At 44.8% G+C, this 19528-nt stretch overlaps 1 protein-coding gene across 1 annotated transcript in view; it reads left to right on the forward strand.

Annotated features, from left to right (window-relative positions):
* The first annotated feature begins 995 nt into the window (after positions 1-995).
* The window catches only part of TGFB2 (transforming growth factor beta 2), a 93385-nt gene continuing 74852 nt past the window's right edge, over positions 996-19528 (forward strand). The window contains exon 1 of the mRNA XM_075267159.1: positions 996-1971. Coding sequence (XP_075123260.1) covers positions 1617-1971 — 355 coding nt within the window. The 5' untranslated portion in view covers positions 996-1616. The remainder of the gene's footprint in view (positions 1972-19528) is intronic.

The raw sequence follows: 19528 nt of genomic DNA on the forward strand, positions 1-19528 counted from the left end.
CTATCTATCTATCTATCTATCTATCTATCTATCTCCTATCTATCTATCTATCTATCTCCTATCTATCTATCTATCTATCTATCTATCTATCTATCTATCTATCTATCTATCTCCTATCTATCTATCTATCTATCTATCTATCTCCTATCTATCTATCATCTATCTATCTATCTATCTATCTATCTCCTATCTATTTATCTATCTATCTATCTATCTATCTATCTATCTCCTATCTATCTATCATCTATCTATCTATCTATCTATCTCCTATCTATCTATCTATCTATCTATCTATCTATCTATCTATCTATCTCCCTTATGTAATCTGTCGATCAATCTATCCGTTTCACCCATCTCTATATATCTACCTACCTATTCTATCTAATCTATATTTTATATCTGTCTATTTATCTACTATTTATCTTCTATCTCCTATAAATCTGTCAATATCTTATCTAACTGTTATCTATTAATCTTATCTGTCTATCTTATTCTCTTTCTATCTGTAATCTATCTAATGTATATCTCATATCTAGTCAACCAATCTATTGATCTCTTATCTAATACCTATCTGTCTTATCTGTCATATTCTCATATCTATCATCTATTTCCTTTCAGTATCTATCTCCTATCTATCTATCTATCTATCTATCTATCTATCTATCTATCTATCTATCTATCTATCTATCTATCTATCTACAGTATCTATCTATCTCCTATCTATCTATCTATCTATCTATCTATCTATCTATCTATCTATCTATCTATCTATCTATCTATCTATCTATCTATCTCTTATCTGTCCATCCTGACCCTTCTTCTAACCCCTGGGTCTCCCCCCCTGTCCTATATCCACTAGAGGTGAGTGTCCAGTGTCAGGTGGGGGTTGGCACAGGCTGGCACAGGCCCCCCGCAGCCCCCTGCCCCCCGGTTTGCAGTGGCTGCTCTGCTAGGCTCCTGTGCACACACGTCACAGTGTGTTAGTGCAGCACGTGGTGCAGGAGACGTTATATATGTGAGTGTGATGTTATCTGCTGCCAGTGTCCGGGCTGAGCGTCACACATGGGGCAGAGCGTGCGCCTCATAACCGGGTGTGCAGGAGCCGCCAGCTAGAGCCCTGGATGAGCCTGCACGACACGTCAGACCTCCAGCCTTCTCAGTCAGCCGCCCCCAGCCGTCCCCTGGCCAGTCTGTGTGCTGCTGCTGCTGCTGGGATGTGGAGGTGATCGGGAGCCCTTACCCAGCTCCATGACTGCCCCCCTGCACCACCCCATCACCTCTACTATTACATGTTGCTCTTTAGGACTTTGTTACACTTTGGGGACTTTTGGAAACCTTTAGAAACGTTTTTGGAACCCTTGAAAAACTTTTACAACTAAAACTTTTGGAAACTTTTTTTTTTTTGTACTTTACAGGAACTTTTTTTTTTTTTTTGCAAACCCTTTTGGAAAATCTTGGCAGAACTTTTTGGGAACCTTTATTTTTTAAAAAATCTTTTCGTCGTGTTTTGTTTCTTTATTTTTGCACATTGTGTTTATTATTCTAATTATTTGTACGTTTCCTTTTGTAACGTTTGTATCGCTTTTGTGGATTTGCTGGTCCCCAGGAAAGTCAAGATGCACTATTCTTCTTATCTCCTGAGCATGTTGGTGACCCTGGACCTGGCCCTGCTGGCCCTCAGCCTGTCTACCTGCAGTACCCTGGACATGGAGCAGTTTATGCGCAAGAGGATCGAGGCCATCAGAGGGCAGATCCTCAGTAAACTCAAACTCAACAGCCCCCCAGAGGATTACCCCGAGCCCGAGGAGGTATCCCAGGATGTCATTGCCATTTACAACAGCACAAGGGACCTGCTGCAGGAGAAAGCCAACCAGAGGGCCATCGTCTGCGACAAGGAGCGGACGGACGAGGAGTATTTTGCCAAGGAAGTTTATAAAATAGACTTTCTTCCCCCTCCTTTCACCTCTGAAAGTAAGTGACCCCCCCCCTTCACTCTACATCTCTGCGTGTGTATAGCATTGGTTTGTGGCACTCCGGCTGTCAGGGAACTACAACTCCCAGCATGCACGGTGAGAGTTATAGTTCTGCCACAGCTTGGAATCCACCGGTGTGTAGTAAACCGCATAGAGATCTTAGACATGGTGTCCTCTGTTAGTGCCTCCTGGACAGGTAAACCGCTACACACCTGGCCCGCACCCTAATATCTACCTGCATGATATTGAATGCAAAAGTCTTTGCCCCCCCCCCACCCCACCCATTTTGTGGCTGCAGGTAATACAGAGGTTGACCCGGCACCAGGTAGATGCTAGGGATTTACGGGGTGCAGCGTGACCCCCTTGTAGCATCAACGGGTGCTGCACATGGGTGAAAGAAGAGAAAGAAAAAAATGAAGCAAATACAGAATGTGAACTGCGCTCTGGAAATTGACTCACGGCCAAGAGAAATTTTGCAATGCACTGTTAGCTCTCCTGGTGGTGACAGCATTAACCCCATCCTGCCTTGACTGGACCTCGTAGTAACCTCCACTTAAAGGGACACCTTAAGAAAGGCTGGAAAACTCATACGTGACTACTGGCATGGTCATTTTATAGATCCTTGAATTGCGGGGTTAACCGTGAGGTCACTATAGGAAAGCTGGGACTCGGCGCAGAGTGTCGGTGTATTGTACTGTATTGTAGAGTAGCATAGTGTACTGTAGTATATTGTAGTGTATTGTATTGTAGAGTAGTGTAGTGTACTGTAGTATATTGTAGTGTATTGTAGAGTAGTGTAGTGTACTGTAGTATATTGTAGTGTATTGTAGAGTAGAGTAGTGTAGTGTACTGTAGTATATTGTAGTGTATTGTATTGTAGAGTAGTGTAGTGTACTGTAGTATATTGTAGTGTATTGTAGAGTAGAGTAGTGTAGTGCACTGTAGTGTAGTGTATTATATTGTAGTGTATTGTAGTGTAGTGCACTGTAGTGTATTGTAGTGTAGTGTATTGTAGAGTATTGTAGTGTAGTGCACTATAGTATATTGTGTAGTGTAGTGTATTGTAGTGTAGTGTACTGTAGTGTAGTGCACTGTAGTATAGTGTAGTGTAGTCTACTGTATTGTATTGTAGTGTACTGTACTGTAGTATATTGTAGTGTAGTGCACTATAGCATATTGTGTATTGCACTGTAGTGTACTGTAGTATAGTGTAGTGTAGTGTACTGTAGAATATTGTAGTGTACTGTATTGTACTGTAGTGCACTGTAGTATATTGTAGTGTAGTCTACTGTATTGTACTGTACTGTACTGTAGTGTACTGTAGTATATTGTGGTGCAGTGTACAACTGGGGTCATTGTGATGTCCTCCTAATATACTAGCAAGTACCATGTAAATCCAAGTGATTGCTTTCCATGGACTGTTGCGACACTACATCTCCCAGTATGCTCTGACAATTGTGGGCATGCTGAGCGTTGTAGTTCCTCCACCACTTTGTAGCCATCAGCCATGATAGGGTCCTGGGTGAGTTTTTATACTCCTATTGCTTACATTATCGCTGGGCAGTTGCTTTTTATCTATTGCTCTTTGTTATCACCCCCATGATATTGTCAGGTCACGTATATGTACAACTAACCTCTTTTTAAAAAGTAACCTGCAGACTGTTTCTTTAAATCCTTGCCATTACAAAATTCAGGGGGCCTTTATGGTTCCTTATTGGCACCGATCGACTTAACTATATCCCCTATGTCTGCCGCCTCTGGTGTCAAGTGGAGCTCAGCTGCTGCCAAACCTCTTACTCGGTCATATTATCAATCACTGCCGACTCCTCGCCTACTCTTCAAGGGCCTTTATGGCTCCTCACTGGCACCGGTTGACTTGACGCTCTTTCCAATGTCCGCCGCATCTGGTTGCAAGTCAAGCTCAGCTGCTGTCAAACCTCTTGCTCAGCAAAACTGTCACCTCTAACCTAAGCAACGGTACCCTGCCATGTTAATGGATTAAAAAAGAGGTTCTGCAGCAGTGGTTAAATTTTTTACCTTCTGTAATGCAATAGAGAGTATAATCCCAGTGCACAGACATGACAAGAAATTGCACATTTTCCTTTCTACCCGGGCCAGCCAGGAATTCTGCTGCACTTAATGATATTTTAACATGGCTCATTACATAACGGATATGATAAACATACTCCACCCTTGTCTGTCCCCGGGCGAAAAATGCCTGTTACCTGCCGGAGCCAAGTCATCGCTTCTCGTGCATGTCGTCTTGTCTTCATCCTAACTCATAATAGCGAAATAAGTGATGGGAGCTGTAGAATAATATACCACACACCGCCATCCTATATACACATTATTCCGTCATCATCCCCATATATATATAGGATTTATTACTACTTACATCCCACCTAGGTGTCCATGAAAAGTCAACCCGAACCCCATGCCTTGAGATTTAGTGAAATCTGGCTGCCATTCCCTCTGTGACCAATAGAGGGCGACAGATATTTTCGTATCCGTGGCTTTTCGGCGACTGCATAATCTGATTATTGCCTCCCAGTGCTGTATAATTCTATTAGAGAGAGTCATTATCTTCATAAAACGTCTAAATGAATTTCACGTTAAACCGGCGCGCCATCGAAAGGCGATTATGCGATTATTATGGCGAATAAATAGGCTTTGATCAACGTCCTATAATAAAAGCGTATTTTATACGAACTATTTACAGTCGTAGTGAGGTGCGCCCAGAACCGGCCAGCCTGTATACCTTATAGTGCGATATTGTAATATACCGTATAACCGTACACGGTAGGTGACACCATTAAGCCGATACCATGGGAAAGACTCCCTGGGTCACAGAGAGCTCCAAACTATTACAAATATGCCCCAGTTATAGCGCTGGCGAGCTATATATATATATACAGCATGGCACATCGTCTCCCGTTATAGCGGGTATTTATAGCCGGCCTGAATGGCGATGACGGACGGATAGCGCGAATATCCCAAGGCTTATTCTGAATTAAATATTATTTTTGGCTAAGTGGACCCTCTACAAAGAGTTAATCTAGACTGATAGGGCTTAGGGACAATCTCTGGGGTTATATTAGGCAAGAAAAGTATTTATGGGAGAGAGAAATAATTCCCCCCGTAGGGTTTAATTGCGGGAGATGTAAATCCAGTTTAGTCCTGTTCATGCCATATAGGGTTAAAGGGGAACTCTACCTCTAATGGACATATTGTACGTAAGATGGTTAATAACCGGGTGAATACTGTGCTACAGTTATATTGCACTCGTTTGATGGTAACAGGTTTTATGCTCTAGTTACAGCCAAAGCGAAGTGTAATGTGTTACTGGTTTCCTGTTACCGATGTATTGTAGAAACTCACATAACCCCGATGTAGCCAGTCAGAAATGATGTGTTAGGTCACATGACTGTTATATGGCATCAAATAGGTTTGGCTTTCCTTGTAGATGTAAATGTAGGGAATGGATCCCACTGTGAAGATTTCTCCGGAGCTGCGCTCACTATTCTGCTGGTGCAGTCACTGTGTACATACATTACATTACTTATCCTGTACTGATCCTGAGTTACATCCTGTATTATACTCCAGAGCTGTGCTCACTATTCTGCTGGTACAGTCACTGTGTACATACATTACATTACTTATCCTGTACTGATCCTGAGTTACATCCTGTATTATACTCCAGAGCTGTGCTCACTATTCTGCTGGTACAGTCACTGTGTACATACATTACATTACTTATCCTATATTATACTCCAGAGCTGCACTCACTATTCTGCTGGTACAGTCACTGTGTACATACATTACATTACTTATCCTGTACTGATCCTGAGTTACCTCCTGTATTATACTCCAGAGCTGCGCTCACTATTCTGCTGGTGTAGTCACTGTGTACATACATTACATTACTTATCCTGTACTGATCCTGAGTTATATCCTGTATAATACTCCAGAGCTGCGCTCACTATTCTGCTAGTACAGTCACTGTATACATACATTACATTACTTATCCTGTACTGATCCTGAGTTACATCCTGTATTATACTCCAGAGCTGTGCTCACTATTCTGCTGGTACAGTCACTGTGTACATACATTACATTACTTATCCTATATTATACTCCAGAGCTGCACTCACTATTCTGCTGGTACAGTCACTGTGTACATACATTACATTACTTATCCTGTATAATACTCCAGAGCTGCGCTCACTATTCTGCTGGTGTAGTCACTGTGTACATACATTACATTACTTATCCTGTACTGATCCTGAGTTATATCCTGTATAATACTCCAGAGCTGCGCTCACTATTCTGCTGGTACAGTCACTGTATACATACATTACATTACTTATCCTGTACTGATCCTGAGTTATATCCTGTATTATACTCCAGAGCTGCGCTCACTATTCTGCTGGTACAGTCACTATGTACATACATTACATTACTTATCCTGTATTATACTCCAGAGCTGCACTCACTATTCTGCTGGTGCAGTCACTGTGTACATACATTACATTACTTATCCTGTATTATACTCCAGAGCTGCACTCACTATTCTGCTGGTACAGTCACTGTGTACATACATTACATTACTTATCCTGTATTATACTCCAGAGCTGTGCTCACTATTCTGCTGGTGCAGTCACTGTGTACATACATTACATTACTTATCCTGCACTGATCCTGAGTTACATCCTGTATTATACTCCAGAGCTGCACTCACTATTCTGCTGGTGCAGTCACTGTGTACATACATTACATTACTTATCCTGTATTATACTCCAGAGCTGTGCTCACTATTCTGCTGGTACAGTCACTGTGTACATACATTACATTACTTATCCTGCACTGATCCTGAGTTACATCCTGTATTATACTCCAGAGCTGCACTCACTATTCTGCTGGTGCAGTCACTGTGTACATACATTACATTACTTATCATGTATTATACTCCAGAGCTGCGCTCACTATTCTGCTGGTGCAGTCACTGTGTACATACATTACATTACTTATCCTGTATTATACTCCAGAGCTGCGCTCACTATTCTGCTGGTACAGTCACTGTGTACATACATTACATTACTTATCCTGTACTGATCCTGAGTTACCTCCTGTATTATACTCCAGAGCTGCACTCACTAATCTGCTGGTACAGTCACTGTGTACATACATTACATTACTTATCCTGTATTATACTCCAGAGCTGCGCTCACTATTCTGCTGGTACAGTCACTGTGTACATACATTACATTACTTATCCTGTACTGATCCTGAGTTGCATCCTGTATTATACTCCAGAGCTGCGCTCACTATTCTGCTGGTGCAGTCACTGTGTACATACATTACATTACTTATCATGTATTATACTCCAGAGCTGCGCTCACTATTCTGCTGGTGCAGTCACTGTGTACATACATTACATTACTTATCCTGTATTATACTCCAGAGCTGCGCTCACTATTCTGCTGGTACAGTCACTGTGTACATACATTACATTACTTATCCTGTACTGATCCTGAGTTACCTCCTGTATTATACTCCAGAGCTGCGCTCACTATTCTGCTGGTACAGTCACTGTGTACATACATTACATTACTTATCCTGTATTATACTCCAGAGCTGCGCTCACTATTCTGCTGGTACAGTCACTGTGTACATACATTACATTACTTATCCTGTACTGATCCTGAGTTGCATCCTGTATTATACTTCAGAGCTGTATTCACACTTCTGCAGGCTTCAGAGCTGAAATCTTAGTTCACATTTTCCTAGATGCCTCATTGAGCCCCATAGAATCACTTTTTCTTCTTCTCTCTTGTTACAAATCCTTTTTATGACATTTTGTTTTTGCAGTTCTTTTTTATTGGTCTCTTTTGTGGAGCTGTGTTGCTTTTATCACCAGTTCACATTTGCTGTGAGACGCCTCTTGGGAACAGATAGAAGTGTTTTTATAAGGCCAGCATTATAACAGGATTGCTATCTAGGAGAGGAAGTGGCCAGACTGGGCAGCAGAGATTTCTTTTCAGAATAAGAGTGTAAAGTTCATTATTGTTCTAAAATACCCTGAGGAGCATCTGAAGATTGTATAAGATTTGCATTGCAAAACTACAACTCCCATCATGCCCTTAGAGTTGTAGTTTTGCAGCAGCCACAGGTTGCAGCCCACTAGGTTGTAGCTAGGTGAAGACTTTCATCACTTTAATCATGCTCTATAATTTATGCACAATTCTTGTTCAGTTGACGGCTATTCCTTCTGACCCCCATCATACACATGCATCGAGAACCCCTACACTGCTTGGCATGCATGTATTCTCAATGGTGGCTTATCTTTCCTGATAACAAAACCATCGGGCATGTTGAACTATGGTTGGTGGACAGTCTTGAACTGTTGGAAGAGAGTTGACACACCTCCAAATACATAAGATAAGTCAACTGGTTTGGCCGAAGTTGCTCTTATATGTATAGGTGCCATTGGTATTCTAAGAAATCCCCTTTAAGGAGGACCTCTCACCATCTCCAGCCACTCTCACTCTTTGAATTCTTCAGTAGACACAGCTCCACTGATTCTGACACAGTTGGAATTTTTTCTCTAGCCCTCACCATTCCCAAGCAAACATTCCAGTTACTTTTGGTGATGATATGATAAATTGGGGCTCTACTTTCAGGTGGGCGTGTCCCAGACTATCTGTTACATACCTGGACCGCCCACCTAACTGTTGACAGCCTAAATAACATATTGGAGGCTGAAACTAACAACACTGATTTCTCAGAGTTGGTAGGGGCTAGAGAAAAAACGCCAACTGCGTTGAAATCAGGAGAGCCGTACCTATTGGAGGACACACATATTTGGAGTTGATTGAGTTCCTCTTTAATGGCCTTCCTTGTCCCTATTGTCCCATTAGCCCCTAAATTTTGACGTCTGGTAGCCAATTCCCTACAGCAGGTGGCGTGTAATGCTTCGTTTGAGGAAACGAGGACTCAGTGGCATTATTCCGCAGGAATCAGCTGATCACAGTGCGGAAGGGCATAAGGTTTATCATCAGGAGACCCTTTTAACCCTCGATGTATTTGCCCAGCTTCTAAATCTTGGCACCTAATAGTGCGCACGTGTAATTTATTTAAGGTGGGAGGGTTGAGCTAATGAGATTCGGTGTAATCTGGAAGTTTATCTTGTATTGCTCATTTACATTTTACGGGCAGGTTTACATTGTATAAACACGTCTGCAGGAACTCGCGGGTTGTCTGTCATGTCCCATAAAATGGAAGATCATCATTGTTCGGCTGTGTGAAGCGCGTTATGCTTTGTTTTGCATTTTTGTAATTTTTGGAAGGTTTTCAAAAGAACTTCCTGGCTGACAGCACAAAATAATTATCCAAGGCGTACTCGAAGTTCTTCGCCGGAGTGTGAAGTCAGCTGAGTGTGAGACCAAGGTGGTGGTTGGATGTCCGAGATGTTGACCTGAGGAACGTGGTGGCATTAAGACTATTAACAGCTATAACCATTGGGTGGTCGTAAATGAGGGCCCCCATACTTCTAGAGGCCTCCTTATCTAGCCCATCCATATCAGGAGATATCATATGTATCATTGAAGTAGGTCTTGGTTTCCATTGTGAGACACCATCACAGTATTTATGTCACCCCTCGGACCTCACTATAGTCCGGGGCTGCGACTACTGACGTCAATACATTGGTAAGATCTACCAGCCTTCAGTGGGCCGAAAAGTAGTTCGCTCCCTCGACACGTTCAGGCACTGGTCAACCTGAAGACGCCTTCTTCTGAGGGTCACATGGCTCTTTGCCACTTACTAGGACTTCTAGAAAAACAAAGCTTTTCTTAAGGTTGGAGTCGGGAAGGAATTTTTTCCCTGAAATGGGGCAATTGGTTTTTTTTGCCTTCCCCTGGATCAACACTGTAGGGATTGTAGGGTTATAGGTTGGACTTGATGGACTGATGCCTTCATCCAACCTCATCTACTATGTAACTACTATGTAACTAGGGTAGGTTGTCCTAAAACAGTGCCACACGTGTCCATGGGTTGTGTACGTGGTATTGCAGCTCATCCCCATTCACTACCGTGGACACAATCCATGGACAGGCTTGGTGGTGTTTTTGTAAAAAAAGAAGTTATGTTTCAAGTTCATCTTTACTGGTGGCTCAGCAGTGGGATATAATAAGATGCATCTCATCTCCCGGGTCGGATGTACAGAAATGTTACACATTCCAGGGAATAGATCATGGGAAGAACAGGTGTCAAATAGACAGGACGAGACCTTGAGCAGTTTCGGTCTAACAGGATTGAGCTCTGCCTTTATCTTGTGGGTACGGCTTGAGATGCACATCGCTGTCTTAAAGGAGAACGTCCTCCAAGACCGTGAACCATCTGACATCTCCCACAGTCCTGCACAGAGTGTGAAGACAGGGTTCGGAGCGCCTGAAATATTCCTGTAAATCCGACTCTCGGAAAGAACAATCAAGGTTAAATACAAGTTACTGCACATATCGCCAAAATATGCAGCCTATAATTATACCCTATGCAAAAAAAGTCTTCTAACTTTCAATGGCAGGGGATTAGGAATTAGGACTGATGATTGATTACAGACTGAAGAATGACAGACATCTAATGGCTCCTGTCCAAAGCCGAGCAAAGGGCTTGGCTACGGGAAATCAAAAATTAGCACATAGGTCAAAGCAATTAAAGGAAAGTTCTGTATGTGGCTCCTGGAGGAAAATAAAAGGGGGCCAGGTTAGTTTAGGTCGAGCCTTGAAAAAGTCAAGTGAATAGAGTAGAGTGGTCCAAGTCCTTCAATAAAGGGAACGTTATATGTTCGAAACTTGGACTTGAGGCCTGTAAACAATTACGTCATCCTGAGGAACCCTTTGGGAGAGGTCGTCAGCTGCAAAAAGGGCAACATCTGGGCTGTAGGCTTCAGATTATGGCTCTGAGGCCTGAAGATTATTTTGGTCATGGTCCAGGTTGGGCCAAAAATTAGCAATTTTATCCATCGAGTCAACGTCACGTAGTTTTCTGAGTTCTTGCAAATTTCACTCCATGTCTTGCTTGTTTTCGACCCATCTTGGAGGATCTTTAGACAGCCAGTTTACCATAGAGAGGAAGTGTTGCGTGGTATGGGTAGATCTCTGAAGGCGAGAGTCATGGCGAGATCATGTCTACTCCACCTTTGACTGGACACGTGTAGAGTATATTTGATCAGGTGGTCTTGGACTACCCAACGTCAGTGGGTCCTTACGGGCCCGTTCACATGGCATGTTGCCACTCACGGAAAAAAGAAGCGGGCTGCCCTTTCTACAGGCGGATTCCGCAGCTTGCTGAGCCGTGGCGTCCGCCTGGCGGCAGCAACCTCCGGGGTCAACCCATTCATTTGAGCCGACTCCAGAGGGGGAAGCCGCGACAGTCGTGGCAGGTGGGTTTTGACCCGAGAGTGACGCGGCTCCCCGCGTCACTCTCAGTGCCAACATCCGCCCTACCGCCCCACGTGTCAACTTAGCCTCTGCCAGGATTTGCCTGGTGGTTATGTTGACCTCGGGCACCACATACAACCTACCCATTCAGGATCTGAATGGGTAGGTTGTACCTGTAGATTTGACTACAACTTCACCATCTTGATCTCTTTTCATCCTTTAATCAGCTCCATTGATTACGGCGCAGTTGTAATTGTTTTTTCTCTAGCTCCCACCATTCCTGAGCAGCCAGTGCTGTTAGTTTTGGTGTCTAATATGTGAACTAGATTTCCTGATGTCCAGTGGGTGGTATCGGTAGGTGATAAATGTTTTTCATGTGACTATTCCTCTAAATCACTAAGCTGCAATACCACATACAACCTGTGCACAAGAGTGGCGCTGTTTCGAGAAGGAGGCAGCTCTGTTTTTCAGAGTTATACAGCCCTACTTTACTAGTTGTTCGCTGATTCCTTCCATGTATAACACTGTAGTGGGTGGATTGCTCCCCGCGTAGCAGATGCACGCATTCCTCCACATCCAGAATATCCTCATTTGCAGCTGCTCGGTTTTTCGGTCACACATGTGCGTAACCAGTTGCAAGTTGTTTTTCTAATTAAGTGTTGTGAGTCGGCGTGTCGTTCGCTCTTCGCCTGATATCTGAGCAATGTACGGCCAGATTATTAGGCCGCTATCATAAATAGTGGGATCATTGTGTTTGACATGTTATAACGTGACTCATTAGATAATAGGTTCCTTCTGTGTGAACCATTATGTAGTGCCTAGGGGACTCGCCCGCTCCGCTGCTTGCGCACTACTGTACTGCCGGCCTACTCTGCCAGATACTTTCTATTATCTATTATCGCTCATAGTCCGTTTTTTCCTCCCTAAATTCTTATAATTTGTGCGGCGCCCTCTGTGGAGTAATGGTAATATGCCGGATGTTAAAGGGATCCAGAAACCAACAATACTGCTTTGTAGGGGTCTTCAGTAGGAGCACAAATATACCTGTGTGACCACAAACCGATACAGATATAACCATATTCTTATGGACATCAAAATCACCCTGCATTATTTACTAAATTTGTCTACAGACAGCTGTAAGTGCTCTTGTTTTTGTAACTATCTATCTGCAGGGCTGGGGTGATATGCTGGTTCTGGTGACACTAACCTATCTATCTGCAGGGCTGGGGTGATATGCTGGTTCTGGTGACAGTAACCTATCTATCTGCAGGGCTGGGGTGATCTGTTGGCTCTGGTGACAGTAACCTATCTATCTGCGGGGCTGGGGTGATATGCTGGGTCTGGTGGCACTAACCTATCTATCTGCAGGGCTGGGGTGATATGCTGGTTCTGGTGACAGTAACCTATCTATCTGCAGGGCTGGGGTGATATGCTGGTTCTGGTGACAGTAACCTATCTATCTGCAGGGCTGGGGTGATATGCTGGTTCTGGTGATACTAACCTATCTATCTGCAGGGCTGGCGTGATATACTGGGGTCTGGTGTCAGTAACCTATCTATCTGCAGGGCTGGGGTGATATGCTGGGTCTGGTGACAGTAACCTATCTATCTGCAGGGCTGGGGTGATATGTTGGCTCTGGTGACAGTAACCTATCTATCTGCAGGGCTGGGGTGATATGCTGGTTCTGGTGACACTAACCTATCTATCTGCAGGGCTGGGGTGACATGCTGGTTCTGGTGACACTAACCTATCTATCTGCAGGGCTGGGGTGATATGCTGGTTCTGGTGACAGTAACCTATCTATCTGCAGGGCTGGGGTGATATGCTGGTTCTGGTGATACTAACCTATCTATCTGCAGGGCTGGCGTGATATACTGGGGTCTGGTGTCAGTAACCTATCTATCTGCAGGGCTGGGGTGATATGCTGGGTCTGGTGACAGTAACCTATCTATCTGCAGGGCTGGGGTGATATGTTGGCTCTGGTGACAGTAACCTATCTATCTGCAGGGCTGGGGTGATATGCTGGTTCTGGTGACACTAACCTATCTATCTGCAGGGCTGGGGTGACATGCTGGTTCTGGTGACACTAACCTATCTATCTGCAGGACTGGGGTGATATGCTGGGTCTGGTGACAGTAACCTATCTATCTGCAGGGCTGGGGTGATTTGCTGGTTCTGGTGACACTAACCTATCTATCTGCAGGGCTGGGGTGATATGCTGGTTCTGGTGACACTAACCTATCTATCTGCAGAGCTGGGGTGATATGCTGGTTCTGGTGACACTAACCTATCTATCTGCAGGACTGGGGTGATATGCTGGGTCTGGTGACAGTAACCTATCTATCTGTAGGGCTGGGGTGATATGCTGGTTCTGGTGACAGTAACCTATCTATCTGTAGGGCTGGGGTGATTTGCTGGTTCTGGTGACACTAACCTATCTATCTGCAGGTCTGGGGTGATATGCTGGTTCTGGTGACAGTAACCTATCTATCTGCAGGGCTGGGGTGATATGCTGGTTCTGGTGACACTAACCTATCTATCTGTAGGGCTGGGGTGATTTGCTGGTTCTGGTGACACTAACCTATCTATCTGTAGGGCTGGGGTGATATGCTGGTTCTGGTGACACTAACCTATCTATCTGTAGGGCTGGGGTGATATGCTGGTTCTGGTGACACTAACCTATCTATCTGCAGGACTGGGGTGATATGCTGGTTCTGGTGACACTAACCTATCTATCTGCAGGTTACGGTTCTCTGTTATCAGCCACCACTAATGAATAAGGATTACCTCAATGTTTTTCTATGGCAAAGCCTTTAACCTTCCTGGATCTCAGCTTGCAGGATGGGAACACATTGTGCACTTCTTGCCCAAGCTGCATTTGAACCCTTGACCCAAAACCCATTAATATGGTGAGTTCTAACCCCCACCGTACTGCCCATCCTGATAGACTCATCTCTCCCGTATATTAATCCTATTTTCTTTTGCACCTTTTTTGCCCTTTTTTTTTGGTGTTATTTCAATCCTGACAAATGTTTTTGTTTACTTTCTCTTTTTCTTTTTTTTCCAAAAATTCAGCTGAAAAACAAGACAGAGGAGACTCGGAGTTTCTTGTTTACTTAACATTAAGTCAATTAGCTAATAGTGAAGTTTTATTCTGCTCGGCACAAAACTTCCTTCTGTTACCCTGACCCCGGCCATGTTTATTTGGCTCTATCTGGCCGTATCAAAACCCCACACCACATTGAGAAATACCACATCTGTCCCGGGCTCCTGACTAGGCCGTTGTTTCATTCATAAGACTGCCTAGTTAGCCGCCAGATGCAACAATGGAGAGGCTCTTCGTGTTCTCTTCGCTGCTTCCCCCCCCCCCCCCAACTTTTTGAAATTTTTTTCTAAAATTTTTTTTTTTAAAAAAATAACACCCCGTGCGATGGAGAGAAGCTGACTCGGATCTTCGGGCCTCGATGTTAGAACATCTGTTGTTTGCCAGTGATGAAATTAAAATGTTCTGGGAGAGATAATTGAATTTTTACGTCTTGGATTCATTTCAGTAACTTTAATTTCGACGCTTCCTGTGGAAGTCAAACACTGAATTTTCGATTCTCACAAGTACGGCCGTAAAGCTGTCATTCTTTCCAAAGCCAGTGTTTCCCTCACATAATTCCTTTGTTTCGCTATTTTTTTTTCCCTCCCCCCTTCCCGATCCCCCCCCCCCGTTTGGGATTTAGATTTTCCTTGGCCGTAATTTTCTTAACCCCCTCCTAGTATCTCATTTCCAGTACTCGTGACGTGCGTAAACTTGTGTCGCCTTCCCCTGTATTGCGGGGCTATCCCAGGAAACCCCATAGAGCGCGGTAACAGATGTGGACTCGCAATATGGTTTATTTAACCCTGTTCGGTGCGTTACGATAGTAAAGTCTCTGCTGTCGGTCTCTTCCATTCGGATTGTTCATCCTGATCTTCCTGGTGCATGAGCGGAGTTGTCTGAAGTCACAGAACGGTGGGCAGGGAGTCGGGATAGCAACACATGAAAACCTTACAGAGGTATAGACCAATTAAAGGGGCTACCCAGGGTCTTAAAACAGATAACATATCCTTAAAGGCATACCTCCCAACCGTCCCGATTTCCACTGGACATTCACGATTCCGGTGACCTTGTTCCGCGGTCCCGTTTGGAGGGAGGTATGTCCCAAACTGAACTGTCACAGTTCAGCTCTTTGCTTCGCCGCTGAACGCCGCCTACTGGCTGTGTAGACGCGATGTGATGACATCACATCGCGTCTACAACTGTGCGCGCGCGAAAGAGAGAGTCGCGCAGATAGCGGTGGGGGAGCGAGGAGAAGGTAAGTGTAATGTTTACACTGAGGTGGAACGTGAAACTGGGGGCAGATGAAGGAGAGGACGGCATGACACTGGGGGCAGAGATGGAGGGGACATGAATCTGGGGGCAGAGATGGAGGGGTCATGAATCTGGGGGCAGAGATGGAGGGACATGAATCTGGGGGCAGAGATGGGGGGACATGAATCTGGGGGCAGAGATGGGGGGACATGAATCTGGGGACAGAGATGGAGGGGACATGAATCTGGGGCAGAGATGGAGAGGACATGAATCTGGGGGCAGAGATGGAAGGGATGTGAATCTGGGGGCAGAGATGGAGGGGACATGAATATGGGGGCAGAGATGGAGAGGACATGAATCTGGGGGCAGAGATGGGGGGACATGAATCTGGGGGCAGAGATGGAGAGGACATGAATCTGAGGGAAGAGATGGGGGGACATGAATCTGGGGGCAGAGATGTGGAGACATGAATATGGGGGCAGAGATGGAGGGGACATGAATCTGGGGGCAGAGATGGAGGGGACATGAATCTGAGGGCAGAGATGTGGAGACATGAATCTGGGGGCAGAGATGGAGGGGACATGAATCTGGGGCAGAGATGGAGAGGACATGAATCTGGGGGCAGAGATGGAAGGGACGTGAATCTGGGGGTAGAGATGGAGGGGACATGAATCTGGGGGCAGAGATGGAGGGGACATGAATCTGAGGGCAGAGATGGAGGGGACATGAATCTGGGGGCAGAGATGTGGAGACATGAATATGGGGGCAGAGATGGAGGGGACATGAATCTGGGGGCAGAGATGGAGAGGGCATGAATCTGGGGGCAGAGATGGAGGGACATGAATCAGGGGGCAGAGATGTGGAGACATGAATCTGGGGGCAGAGATGGAGAGGACATGAATCTGGGGGCAGATGAAGGGTGTATATGAAACTGGGGGAGAGATAGAGGGGGGACATATAATTTACGGGTGACTGTAGGAGGATTATACTGTGTGCGGGCACATGAAAAATTAATGAGAATGGGCGGAGTCAACACAAAAGTGAGCGGGGCTAAATTTGCCACGGCGCTACGTGCGCCACACATTTTGTCCCTCTTTCGGTTCTTGGGGAATGTGTCACCTGAAAAACAAGTTTAATTCTTGATGATATTTTGAAGAATTCTCCATCAAAAGTAATACATCCTGTAATTTTCACTCTGACAACTAAGCCTATATAATAAACTGACAACGATAAGGGTTTTCTTTGCAGCCGTCACATTGCAGACAGGATTACAATAGAAGGTAAAGCCTCTATAGATAACACCACTGAGCCATCATTACATCACTACTGACAAGAGGTGATGTCACAGCTTATCTCCGCCCCCTCCCTGCACAGAACATGTCTAGAAATCCTCCCCTAGGCCTCAATGAGTCGGCTCCAGGCTATTGCTGCCTATGGCCATGACTATGCTGTAAAGCAGATCACTAAATGCTGTTAACAGAGCAGAGGCAAGATGGCCGCTCCCTTAAAGGGTGAATATTGCAGACCCTAATTTATATCAACATTAACTGGACTTATATCTTTGGAATACCTGAACGTATTTGGATAAACAAAACACCAAACTCCTCAGGGTTACAGCGCCAGTAGGAAGATGGGTGTCGTTGAGGTTTTCCGAATTGTTAACAGTTTCTTTTTAATGTTTACCAGGCTCCATATATTTTTATAGCGACTATGCCTGGTGCTGCAGCTCAGTCCCATTTTCGTGAATGGGCCTGTGCGGCAAAAAGCTGTAGTACCAGGTACATCCAATAGGAAGTGCATGGCGCCGTGTTGATCAGACGATCATTGGGACTGCTAGGAGGCGGAGTCCAACAACAGACCATCAGTATTATAGTTCTGGTAGTGGTCAAACCTGCCCTTGTACAAGACAGTAAAAAGTTGCTTTGTTTTTTTTTTTGTATAGTGGACAAGTACCGGTACTACAGCTCAGCTCCGATTGACGACAGTGCTGCAGTTGGCTCCATGTACTGTATACTGGTCAACTGCCGGGACTGCAGCTCCCATAGACTTCAATGGGAGCTGCAGTTCCGGCAGTTGACCAGTATACAGTACATAGAGCCAACTGCTTCTGGTTCCGTGATGTGTATAGTGCAACCCCATACAGCTGATCCATGCAAGGCCCAACCCCCAACTGATCAATTCCTGGACAATTCCTGGACAATCCCTTTAAGGCAAACAAATCATCCTGAGCCATCTTTATATATTTCTCGCTATTATTTGCAGGGATTGGCAGATCGTTTGGAATCTTTTTGTTTTGTGTGTCTCTAGGCTTCTGTACGAAAACCTCCGTAACTTCTCGCCCCAGGAAGTTTTGCATCATCGCAGGGAGGGCAGGCGGGAGAGCATCTGCTTGTAGTTTACAGAACACATAGTGCGGAGAAACATCCTTGGACGCAGCAAAATGGAGACTCCTAATAGTGGTGTTTACACTGCCGCGCAGAGAGCCATTAAATCATCTTCAGTCCTTCTTAAAGTTCCTGGAATGCCCTTTATGTGAAAGTTTTCTCTAGTGGAATTCACAGACCTTGTCGGATTCTAAATTCTGATTCATTGTGTTCATTTTCAGAAGTTAAATATTAATGACCATCAATATCTGATCAGTGGAGTTCCAATATCCAGGACCTTCACAGATCAGTGATCGCCGCGTGCACTTCATAGACCAGTGACATTACGTTCACTCCCCACGTGCCCTGTTTGCAGCTCAGCCCCATTTAAGTGAATTGTCTGAGCTGCAATACCCAGCACAGCCACTGTACAATGTATGGCGCTGTGCTTTTCATTCTGTGACCATAGCACTGACATGAACCCAGGATCAGTCATCAATATATGATCAATGAGGGTCCAATATCCAAAACCTACGCAGATCAGCTGCTTGAAGTGTGAGCGCCGCTTCCACTTCCCACGTCATGTTTATAGGTCACATGGTCTATTTTTAGTTCAGTCCTGTTCAACTGAATGGGGCTGAGCTGCAATACCAAGCACAGCCACTATACAATGTGTGGCGCTATGCTTGGTGTTCATTGCAGAAGCTGTAGTGCTCACCCAAGCCCAGTCTCCCAATACCGTTGATAGTTTAGGTTTCCACCAATCTCATATTGATGAGATATTACAATGTCAAAAACCCCTTTGGTACTTGGATATCTCTGGTGCTCCAGTAGAGAATGAATGGGGCAGCCGGGTGTTTGCTCGACCTGCCATCCATTAGGATTCCTGTTCTTGGGATCGGTGCGAGTGGTTGAACCACCAATGATCATGAAGTTATTAATCGTTGACACAAGCCTAAGGTGCCAGACCATCGATGGCTCCTCCTTCAATGGGAACGACCAATGTTCCCTGTCCAAAGTGACAACTCCTATGAACAAAGTTTTGGATTAAACAGCAGTTGTCACATTTCAATCCCGTTAAAGTTAAGACCAGTTGATGTGACTCTTATCCAACCATCGGTGGTATGGTTGTGGTCATGGCACCAATTTCTAGTCCTTCAACATCGTTGTTGGGACTGTTGAGTAGATGCCAAGAGTCGGGGAGCCATATACAAGGCGCCTGAGAGTCACATGACTTCTGGTTGGGGACCATTGATCTTGTCGGATTTACTACATGGCCAATGGTTGGAAACTTCTTCACACCAAGTTGGATATGCCCACATTTCTATAAGAACACGTCTTGTTCCATGACCCAGCCATGTTTTTGTCGCTTGCCTCCTGCACTTTTTGGAAATCTGCAAATGATTGAATACTAAA

Source organism: Leptodactylus fuscus, chromosome 3, assembly GCF_031893055.1.
Source record: "Leptodactylus fuscus isolate aLepFus1 chromosome 3, aLepFus1.hap2, whole genome shotgun sequence".
Taxonomy (NCBI): domain Eukaryota; kingdom Metazoa; phylum Chordata; class Amphibia; order Anura; family Leptodactylidae; genus Leptodactylus; species Leptodactylus fuscus.